Source organism: Chlamydotis macqueenii, chromosome 1 (genome assembly GCF_036417535.1).
Source record: "Chlamydotis macqueenii isolate bChlMac1 chromosome 1, bChlMac1.mat, whole genome shotgun sequence".
Taxonomy (NCBI): domain Eukaryota; kingdom Metazoa; phylum Chordata; class Aves; order Otidiformes; family Otididae; genus Chlamydotis; species Chlamydotis macqueenii.
This window is the reverse complement of record NC_141556.1, coordinates 101,277,443-101,289,391: the sequence shown is the minus strand read 5'-3', so window position 1 is coordinate 101,289,391 and position 11,949 is coordinate 101,277,443. Positions and strand designations below refer to the sequence as shown.

General features: G+C 41.2%; 1 protein-coding gene across 1 annotated transcript in view; it reads left to right on the top strand.

The window, feature by feature from the left end:
- Positions 1-435: 435 nt before the first annotated feature.
- DCAF6 (DDB1 and CUL4 associated factor 6) overlaps positions 436-11,949 on the top strand; it is a 91,397-nt gene continuing 79,883 nt past the window's right edge. The window contains exon 1 of the mRNA XM_086763197.1: positions 436-619. Coding sequence (XP_086619323.1) covers positions 526-619 — 94 coding nt within the window. The 5' untranslated portion in view covers positions 436-525. The remainder of the gene's footprint in view (positions 620-11,949) is intronic.

Here is an 11,949-nt window from a genome sequence, read left to right as displayed (position 1 = left end):
GCCCGATCCAAACATGGCCGGCAGCGCGGCTTCGCTGTCCCATTCAAGATGGCCGGCGCTGGAAATCCTGGCCCGCGACTACAAGGCCAAAGTCAAGATGGCCACCTTGTGGCTTCATCGCGTGTCTGGAGAGCCGGTTTGGCCGGCGAAGCCGAGAGCTTTGTCGTCATCCGTCAACAGGAGAGGGGAGGGGTGGGGTCCCCCGAGGCGCCGTTACCAGCTCGCGCGAGACGCCTTCAGTCTCGGAGCGCCGCGCCCCCTCCCTCGCGGCGGGGGCGGGGCGCCGCGGGGGCGGGGCGCCATGCACGGGGGCGGGGCGCGGAGCCGCCGCCGGCCCCGCCGCCACCGCTGCTGCTGGATCCCCGTCGCTGCCTCGGCGCGAGGCGGGCGTGAGAGCGCCGCGCGCGGGGGGGGCCGATCAGTTTCCATGGTGATCGCGCGGGACGGCCGATACCAGCGGTGCACCCGACGCCCCTCCGTCCCTCCCGTCCCCCCCTCCCCCCCGCCGCCCTTCTGCGGGGGGCCATGTCCCGCGGGCACTGCCCCCACCTGCTGTGGGACGTGCGGAAGCGGAGCCTGGGGCTGGAGGAGCCCGGCCTGCTGCGGAGGCACTACCTGGGTAAGGGCGGGGGCCGCGGCGGGGGCGGGCGCCGTGGAGCCGTTCGTAGCTCCCCTCTCCCCACCCCCTTCCCCAAGGTGAGGAGGGGGCCGGGCGCCCCCCTCTCTCCCCACGCGCGGGGCGGGGGCAGCAGATTCTGCCTCCCCCCCCCCCCCCCCCGCGAGGCGCACGCAGGCTGGGGGCGGGGCGGGGCTGGGGGCGGTGGGAAAGGGGGTCTGAGCGGGTTTGGGGGTGCTGCTGCCCGGTGTCAGTTCCCCCCCGCCGGGGCTGAGCCCACTTCCCTCGCCCCGACCGGTTCCGCTTCCCTTCTGGGCCGGGCTGTCCCGCGGCAGCGGTGACGGCCGGCTCCGAAGTTTCCTGTGCCCCGCGTGGGGCGGTCCCCCCCGCGACACCGAGGGGTGGGGGGTGGTCAGGGACACGGCGGGGCCCTCGGCTCCCTCCGTGCGGTGCCTGCGCTGCCCGGCGCCCCTCGCCTTCCGCGGCCCCCCAGCCCCCCCCGCCACGCGAGGGAACTGTTGCTTTTGGGAGATCCGGCGGGGAAGTTGGGCGGCGGCGGATGGCGGCGGCTCAAAATAGACCGGGAGCCGTGGGTCCGTGCCCCGGGCTGAACGCGCTCCGGATTTGTCCACCCTGAGCCTGTACGATTGCTAAGGGCGTACGCAAATGCCAGGATAGTGGCGCGATTGTCCCCGCGGGGGGCTTGTGAGGTATTTCCTGGGTTTTGAAAGCTGAATGCTGGGCTGAGCCGCCGGAGCGTGGTGGGTGCCGGCCGATTTGCCCCTCTCTTTGTGTTCGCAGCCGGCTCCGCAGCGCTCGGGGGGGGCTGCTCCGAGGGCGCTCCCACCCTTTGCTGCTGTCTCTTCCGAGCGATAAGCCGGTTGTTTTCACTTTCCGAGTGCCGTGAAGTTAAAAATAGCGATAGTTTCAGTTCGCGAGGCTTCAGGGAGGTTTCTTCAGTGTGGAAGAACTGTTGGTGTTCTTCGTAATGGCGCGGGTTGCAAACACTCTCCGTCTCCCCCTTCTTAAAAATACATTTTAAAAATATTTATTCACGTTTTTTGGAAGTGTGGCTGACTGTCGCGTATATCGTAATTACACTCTCACTTAGCGGGGAGGTGGCTCTCCGGGGAAGATGGCTTATTGGTCGCAGGCACATTCCTTTGTGCTCGTGTGCCAAAATAATTCCTGCTTTTGAGTCGAAGAGTCGAGTAGACGACAGGAAACTTATGCACAGTGTTGTAAAAAGCGTGTCTTTTGGTACCTCCTGGGCATTTCTGACTGGTTGGTATCGGTTTTCATTTGGCTTCCTGGTGGAATTTAAGGTGGTGTATCACGTTACCGAGTAGTTTTCTGTCTGTCGTCCCCTGTCTGTCGTCCCCGAGCCCTTGGTAATCCACAAGAGGTAACTGGGAAAACCAAGGCTGTTCCCGGTAGGTTTCCACCTATTATAGAGATGGTGTATGTCTGTACAGCACCTACGTGGACGTAAGTCCTTTGGAAAAAGTGTTCAAGATCCTGAACTTAAAAAAGGTTGGAAACTAATGGTCTAAGTGCTTTTGACTTTCGTTATGTCTTGATAGCTGTGCGTGGCCAAGTCTTAGCTGAGGATTGTCCTAACTTTTAGTGATCAAACATGGATATCCTTTTGGGTGCATAGTTAAGCAATTTTTTTTTTTTTTTTTGCCTGCTCCAATTTGAGCAGAAAAGCTCAGTGTTAAAATTAGGACTGTAGTGTGTAGATTTTGAAGAAGCACCGTAAGACGGTGGTTGTTTTTTTTTTTTTTGGCTTTTACATGATTGTGTCCCTGACAGTTCAAGTATTGAGATTTGATCAGTAGGAATCATTCTCCCAGATTTATTAAGATCTCTTTTCTGGACACTGCTCCAATAAAATGCCCATAACTTCAGTTAAAAACAAAATCCTTCTGGTGACTAGGTTAAAGTCTCACATTTGCTGTTTTTCATTTAAGCTGAACGTGTTCAGGTTAAATGAAAGGCTTTATAGCCTTGAGAAAATAGGACCTGGGGCAGGCTTCCCACTGAGTTGATGGTAAGAGCTACACTGGTGGTGGTAAGAGTTGCTCAGGCCCTACTGACTTCTGCCTTTAATGAAAGGCTGTAAGCTGTGGCAAGGAATTTGACTCACGTTCTGGAGTGGATGCATGGTGTGCTTGTGTTGTAGAGCCATCGTGCTTGTATACAAAATTGTATTTATGGCCTTAATAGAGCCACTAGTTTTGCTGTTAGTCAGGTGTGATTGCTTGTGTGCAGATTTACCAGATGACAATCATGTTGTGCCTTTTCAGGGGCAGTTTAGTGTATATATGGGTCTTTTCTTTATCAGACTTCAGCCATTCAGTATGTAGGAGCTTCATGGTTTGGACGCAGATTGAGATTGCAGTGAAGTCAGATGGGTGACAATGATTGTTGGTCATTGCTGATCTAGTCAGAACAGGAAGAAATATTTCTTCCTACTCATACTGTTTTTATACTGTTTCAACAGTATGACAGAACAAATGCAGGCCAAGCATTTCATTCTGACTTAGTAATAGCATTGGGAGACTCAAGGCATTGCCCATGTGCTTTTTTTTTCTTTTTGTTTTTCCTTGTTTGTTTGGGTGTTTTTGTTTGGGTGAGTTGTTTTTTGAATTTGTCAAAACAATTATGGATACCAGTACAAAACAAAATAGGTTATATGTCACCTTCGTGTTCTGCTGGTCTTTTTCAGACAGCAAATCAGAGGAGAAACCTCATAGCAAGTCTGTAACTAACAATGCAATTCACACTGTGTTGGAAGGAAGATGTGTGGTGTGAATGATACCTGCACAGTGAAGGGTTGATTTGGATAGTGTTGTTATGCTACAATGTAAAATTTGGGAATATTGAAGGTAACTGTGTATTGAAGGAAGACATGGGAGAACTAACTACTGTTTCCTATTTACTCTGTGTTTTAGTTTCGTGTGAACTGGCAATCAAGTGGCACTCTATTTATAGCCTCTTTCAGCTTTCAAAAACAGCTTCTCCAGGAAGATCTGTACATCATACTGTACCTTTCCATGTGGATAGTTCACTCCTGGAATTTATGTCCTTGCAAAACTCTTGTCTGATTTTGCAAGATCTCTAAATAATTGCTCTGAAACCTAGTCAGTTCTGGACAGGATTCCAGAGCAAAGTATTTTGGAGATGGGGCAATATATATGTACCTGGGATGTGTCTTCCAGATGTTACCATTTGGTAAGAATTCCCGCTGTGATGATAGAGGGAAAATGTTTGGTCTTATCAATGTATCTTTTAGCTACGTTTTCTTCAGCATTTGTAAGCTAATTAGTCTCAATTTCAGACAGTGCTTGTATCTGTAGTCTCCAGAGAAAGCCAAGCCTGGGGGGGGGTTGTCAGTAAGACCCTTTGCTTTGATTTCAGTTTGGGCATCGTCTTAGCCTAATGCTAATGGGAGGAGTTCTGCTGCTGGATCACAGGTGGAAACTGAGTCTCAGACTACTTTCAGTTGCTAAAAACATGACAGTGCTTTTACACAGAAAAATATTGGTAGTATCCAATTTAAATTCTGCTTTGAAGCTAGCAAATGTAATTATTCAGTCGTGATACTTTCCCAAGACTCGCCAAATCTTTGTTGCAATTTTGTTTAATTGTGGCAATATTTCAATCACTAATGAACGTATCAGTTCTCATAGTAGGTAAAGTGGTGCCATCACAATAAAGGCATCTATGTGGATGAAGCGTAGCATATAATAATTTGACTAGAGAAATAGCAGCATGGGTGTCTTGCAAGAAAGAAGTGAGTTCATAGTTCCTCTGAAGTATTTAATGTGATAGATTTATTAGCTTTTCTGTGAAGGGTTATGCTGCTGAGCATGGCTCTGTTTAGCCAGGAGGAAGACTGAAGACTTGTCCTTTTTTTTTTTTTTTTTCTTGTTAACTGGCATAGCAGGTTATCCAGAGAAGCCTAAAATACTTTACAGAGAGGAGCTGATTCTGGGTTTTAGCTCACAGTGATTGTCAAAAGTTATGATGCTTAATACAATGGAAGCAATTACCAAGAGAAGTCAATTCTCCATAATTTCTAGTACCCTTGTTCACATACTATTTTAGAACATCTTTCCTTGTGATATGAAGCTTGCCAGACTTCTTAGAGATAGTGTTGTGATGCTGTCTCCTGAGCTTCCCCTTCCCCCTCTTTAAAGACTGTTTCATATCTTAGGGCAATTTTTTTTTGTGAGAGTGTGACCTTTTTAATACGATATTTTTCTCATCCTGTTCTTTAAGGTTTGGGAAAGGTTTGAAATCTATAAATTAACTGTAAGAAAACCAGTAGTTAGGTTTACTATGGTCAAATTTTGTAAAGTTTCGACAGCTGTTGCTCAAAAGAGAACTGTAAATGTATTATTATATAGGTGGGAAATGGGAAAACTTACTGGACTAATCAGGTGTCAGCAGCTCCCCCTCTTTACTGAGATGAACCGTAATAAAACCAAAACTAATTACAGTTTTGAAGTAAGTTAATTGCCCTGTTCATAGGTAGGGTTGGAAAACAGGATGGGCAAGAATAGCTGTTATGTGTATGGACAACCGATTAGTTTTCATATTGACTGTGTTAAATTTGTTACCTTATTCATTTATAAAACTAATAGCGACTCATTGAATGTAGATAGAATTGAGTATTGCTGTTAAATGTTTAGTTCTTCCTAAAATACATTGCTCAGGGTTGAGAGTGAAATTAATTCCTTAAAATACTGAAAACTTTTGTTCTCTCTGTTGCTTTTCCTTGGACAAACAAACAAAAAAACCAGCAGAGATGGAAACTTGAATGTTAGGGAGAACAAGTAGAAAGAGATGTGTTATTTGCTGCAATTTTTGCTCCAGCTATATTTCAACATGTGGTATCTTAGTCTTTGAAAATAATGCAGAGTAAGAAGGGTCAGATAGCTTTAAAATTACTGGCTTTGTAGTTGGTGTCTTGCAGACTTGGAGATAGTCACAGAGTATTTAATCAGCCTTTCTTTTTTAATTCTTTGCATAATGCTTTTGATGTTTAGTTATTTTAGGGTGCACTGTTACCTATCATGTCCTAAACCTCTGGCATTAATTTTCTTTTCCTGCGTGAATTAACAACACTCATCTGTCATAGCTGAAACCCAGAATTAGTAGAGGTGTTTTATGGTGTTTTGTTTTTTTTTTTTTTCCTTCTGTAAGTCTAGCAAATCAACTGCTACTTGAAAAACGACCATTGTAAATTTACCTGGTTGTCTGATTAGGAGGGCAGAAATGATTGACTGCTGTTTTAATGTAAACAGTCTAGCTTCCTGATGTGTGGCATCTTCCATTGCACTTTGGTGTGTGCCCAAAAAAACCAGTTCTGCAATGATATGTTCTGGCACACACTAAGTACTTTGTGAAGCTAGACTAGCTGAAGATTTTAGAAAGATACAGCTGAACTCCATAATTTTTTTCATTAGTCATGTTTTCCGAATAGTAGAAATAGATAGAGTCAGAATTGAAGTTCACAGTGTAATGAATGAATTAGAGGAAAATACGTCTTGGAAACAAACCCAAACGTCTTTAATGTGCTCCATCTGATATATGTCAGGCAGGAAATTTTATATAGTCATTAGATCTTCAGTGGTTGTATAAAAAAAGTTTAATAAATATAAGAGCATTGTAGAAAAAGAATGTTACTTTTTAATTGTAAAAAACACAAGAGAGTACAGTGATAAGGTATTGCCTTAAACTGGATATGTGTTGTTTTGTTTTTTTTTTCCTGTTAATAAAAGCAAGACTTAGCGACTGTAGTCCTTAAAAAAATTACAGATGGGCAATTGAAAGAGCAGAGTGTCATCAAGACCTGTTGATAGCAAATTTAATTTGGAGGAGTTTAATGAAGAGACTATGTTGAAAATGAATTCCCTGATACTATCTCATTTAAATTGGTACCAAGGAATAGAAAGACACAAATGTGTATGTATAAAACAGCTTTAAAAAAAAAAATGTTAGGAGTGATCCTAGCACATAAAGAGTAATGATTTATTTTTTTTCCTAGTTCCACGTCAATTGAGTGAGATAATAAAGACATCCATTTTAAATGTTTTAATAGAATAATTTGAGAAAGTAGCACACTATCAGTAAAGGAAAATGAAAACACAGTATAGCAGAATCATCTGGACAAGGCAAAAAATAAAGAAAAGCAGGCTGGTTATAATTTTGTGCATTCCAGAAAACCAGAAAGAGATGTGAGCTAGGAGGCTGGATTAAGGTTGGATGTGTATTTCTGGTGTCTGAGTGCTGAATACTTAGTTTTAATTTCAGTCTAATCAGCCTTCTGTTATCTTTGGGATTATTTAACTCGTAGACTTACTGAGCTATGGAAGTGGAGGCGCAGGAGCCAGTTGGACCTGCAAATGGTACAGCCATGTAGCACACATTATGTAAATTTGATAGCTTGTTTTGCTGTCTCAGGAATCTTTGCGTGTAGTTAACAATATCATTGACCTTTTCTCAGTTGCATCTTCCCTGTGTGTTTTGTGGTTTAATTGTTATGGTTTGTGTTACTGCTTCTATCTCCTTAATGTTGTCCCATCTTGCTCCTGCTCAGTGATAAAATGTTGACAATCACTTTAGTATATTTTCTTTAAAAAAAAAAAAAAAAAGATATACAGAATCTGGGATTACTCAGTGCCTTCTGTCACTCTGTCCTGAAAGAAAAATATAATCTCCAGTGTCAGTTTTTAGGTTGTTGGGGATTGATAGGAGTACAACTTTTGTTTTTTAAATGTTTTTTATCAATTTGTGAAAAGCTGTAGACCCTTACAGATAACATTATTATGTTCTTTCATGGGACTGCTTTGCTGAAGTTTTTTATTTGGGTTTTGTTTTTTCTTTTTTTATAGTACTGTCTAGATGAGATGTTGTTATCAATGAACCTGCTTACTGACTTTTGATGTCTTAATTTTCTAAATCACCAACTTTTTTGCTGCTGATGTATCTTGGCATACAGCATAAAAAACATTAATGGAAGGGAGATATCTGGCATTGCATACAAATAGACCCAGCCTAAGTGAAGCTAGAAGGAAATGATCAAAAATTGGTAGACTGTTTCAGATTGTTGATTTTCTGTCATTCAGAAGTTCAAGAGGCCTTTTAAGTTGTCTGCAGTTTTGTCAGCTTTGCTTGACATGGGCTGAATTATGCGGATATACTTGTACTTTTTGTTTTTAAGGGATTAACCTTATGTGTAATGTCTGTGCACTGAACATTAGTCATGTGTGTTAATGGTTGACAAGAAATACGAGTATATGTAAGTGTGTTGTAGTCCCAACTTTGCATGTATAATTATATTATTTGAATTATATGCAGTCTTAGGATGCCAATGTATTTGCTTTATATCCGTTGGAGTCTCAGTCTTCTCATGCAGACAGCTGGAGACTGTGTGCACTTTACATTTTCTTTCGTTTTTTATTGCAATTTACAATATATATATATTTGACTGAATTTACAATATATGCTCTTAAAGACGGTCTTTGTACAAATAATATATTTGCTTTGTAAATAACTGCCTGTGTCTTGATACTGAGTGTTTCAGATAGCTTCATAGTTGTACCTTGATCTTGTAATAATGAGCTTTGGATACATGAAAGCTGTCTCTTGCTGCAAAAACAAGTCGTGTACTGCGTGTACGGGATTTGTACTTCAGGATGAGACAGTGATGTGGGAGATCACTTTAGATCTGTTTCTTTTCTTTTTTTTTTTTTTTCCCTGTAACCTTCTTCCAGTTGGATTGCTTCCATTAACTGCATTAGGGTAGACCATTAAGCATATCTGTGTTCAGTCACTTTTAAGTTGTTGCACTGCAGTGCTATGAGTTCTTGTGACTTGGCTTGTGATCTTCTATCCTTGAATGTCCCCAGAATAGTCTGGTGGGATATAACTGATCATGTATCAAAAACTTGTTGACGCTTGAGACTAGTCCTGTCCCAGCAGTAAGGAAAAACATCAATTCAGAAATAAAGTATGCCAGCTTTCAAACAAAGCTAGATTTTTTTTACTCATTAAGTGCAAGTCTCAGCATTTTCATGTCTTTGGGGCTTAGTGAGTTGCTGATTCAGATATGTCCCAAGTGCTTTAGTGTGTGTTGAATCATTAAATATTGAACGTGAATATCATGAGATGGAATCTGAGTCACATCAATGAATTTTAATATCCCCTTATTTTCCTCATTTTGCTCTTCAAGGATTTGCAGGCTTTCCTCAGGAAAAGTGAACACATCGTTAATGTTGCTGCTTTCTGCTTAGTAGATATCGTGAGGAAGATGAGGATCCATCCTTCCCTTACCTGTGAACTGAATGCATTCTGAAACATTAGTGATATTTGTTCAGCCGCTGTTGAGCTACTGAAACTTCACCAATATGGAAGACTATTATACAAAAATAAAACCACCTCTTTCTTTAGGTCATATGGCTTTGTTGTTACTATTATTGTAGTGTGTTCCCATTATTTGCCTTTCATAGGAAATGGGGAAAAATGTGGTTTCTTTTTAATTTGTTCTTGTTTTAGAAACACTGTTATGTCCTGAAAACTCTCTTCAATAAGAAAGAAGTCTTTTGAGTTAAACAATAGGGTTTTTTTTGTCTTCTGGGATGAATACATACAGTTTAATGCAACAAGCAATGTAACTTTTAAAAGTAAGCTTTTTTTCACTTGTTTTTAAATCCCCAACGGTAATTAAACTTATGTCACAGTGATACTTAATAGTCGTCTACTACCAAGATTCACATTTCTACTTTAGCTCAACTTTTGGCATTATCTATCTTTAAACTCTGATCCTGGGCAATTTCCAAGTGTTTACACTTGTAATCTCGGGGTTATGTGTCTGTTATGGTGTGTATATCTATTTCACATCTTCCTCCAAACCCAGCAGTGTATAATTCCCATGCTACCTAGGATTAAATGGTATGTTTAATTGAGTAGGTGTGCAGAACAGTAAATGCTTTAATTCAGTTCCACCTTGTCCAAATTCTCAGTTTCACTGAGACATCCTTGTAGGATAGGCAGGCTCTGCTTTTTTTTTTTTGCCAAAGACATGTCTCTCTGGATATGCTGGTAAGCTTCTAGATAATCACTTCCTAATCTGTTTAAAAATGTGTATTGAGTTAGCTTAAACAACTTTAAATAGTAGGCTTTTATTTACCCAAGAACCTTTGTCTGAAATGGGCAAGGGGATGTTTGTGTGATTAGTCCTGCTGGCTGATCTGAAGAAGCAGTAGCCTCTGATGGACACTTGAAGGTAGTGGAAGGTCTGACAGCAGTATTGGGCACACGTATCTTCAGCCTAAGAGGATGTACCTGCTAGAACTTCTCTTAAGAGAAGATTCCAGTAACTTTTTCTTTCCTTCTGCTAGTGATTTTCCATGCTCCAGTATTCATTTTATCTGAGTGCTTGGAGATGATAGAAGATCATGGTTCTGCTGCTAGCAGTCTTAACTTTTGCACTGGCATAGAGTCATACCACACTGTTTCAGCTTCTTGCACATCATCTGTTCTTGCTGAAAAGTAGAGCTCCTGGTTAATCTTGGGTGTTACACAGATAAGCAGTACTTGAGAAAAAAAAGCAGAGTACCTAATGTGATGTGTGTTTCCCGAAGTGTCATAAGGATTGTCTGTGTTACTATGTTAATATCATTTTTACAAGAAAATATTCAACATCCATTGTTGTTCCACATACTATTTCAGATGAAGATTTTTCAAAGTCAGAGAAGAGCTTTTCCAAAGACATGTTCAAACCTGCAATAGTGCTATTTACTCGAACTTGCAACACTGTGTAATATTCATTTTTGCCTTCAGTTAATGGAAGCCTCATTTGATGAGAAGAAAACAGGGCTCGAGTGTATTTTTTTCCTTGGTCTGATGACTATTCATTTCTGTGTTGGTGTCTGTTTTAGAATTTCAAGTTGTTTATTTGGGAGACATATTTTAGCGCTAGTGGAGAAAACAGAAAATGCTTTTGCATTTGGTTAATCATACATCCAATTCATCACACTTAAGCTGTTTCACATAGTTTTGGATTGAGGAAAGCAAGGTGGTACATGTTATCTTTTTGCCTTTGGTTGTCTTTTACATCACTACAGCTTCTCTTTGTTTTATGTGAGTCTTTATCCTCTGCTCTGTAGAAATTAGAAATATTTGTGACATAATATAAAAATTTCAAGTGCCTTTTATCTCAGTGACTAGTTTGTAGATGATCATTGGACTACTGTAAGGGATTGAATTAATATTAAAATTGCTGAAAACTGGGGCATTTTTCTCGTGTCACAAAAACATGCTCATTTTATCTTCTGCTCAGCTTCATCTATGGCAAGAACAATACAGAAGACCTTATTATGGGCAGCATAAGTGGGGACAGGATAGCTGTCAGAATATGGTGTACTTGTGAATGAAATCCACTTAGTAGTAGTCAGTATAGCACACTCACTCAAGAGCTGGTACTGGGAATACACTGATAAAATGCCTTCTACAAGACAGGTAGTTGTACTTTATGGAACACTGAGAACACCTTAAAAATTGATATTAATACAATTGCATTTTATGTACTAAGTATCTTTCAAGCAAAAACATGGTAAATATCAAACAGAAATTAAACACATTGTTTTAAAGCTCAAATGCTTGGAGCCTTACCAGTGATGGAGCCTAATGGAAGCTTATATTCAGGAGTAGATACTTTTAGAATCTGAAATATGTTTGAATGTTAATTACAGACATTGCTACTAGTGCAAACAAATCTTACCTGTGCTGTTAGCTATAGTAACTTACTCTTGTAGATTCAGTGGAAGCAAACCTAAACAGAAGTCTTTTCCAAAATGCTTATTAGTTACCCTGAAACACTGAACTTTTTTTTTTTTTTTGCATTTCAGTAGATCTCTTTTTATGTTTCTTCTGAGATAAAATTTTGTATCAATATACTCACCAGGACATACTATAGGCTTGCTGGATTGTAATTCAGAGCATAGTGTCCTATCTTCTGTAGTTTCTGTATTAGTGTTAACTGTGGAAGTTTGGTGTTTATTAATACATGAAGCTTATTCTAAAGCGTGGTTTAGGATTTGAGTGCAAGCTTGATTAACACCAAGGTGTTTGAAGCTGGATGTTTAGTAGCAAAGCTCTTATATATTAAAATGGCAAGAAAATAGAAATTTAAATATTTTGTGTTTTCTTTGTAGTGTTCAGAGCTTCAGTCTTCATGATGTATCATTAAGAGCAGAGAAGAATTGGGGTTGTCTGTTTTGAACTTAAACCATAACAAAGTAGTTGTTCATGGTAACTTG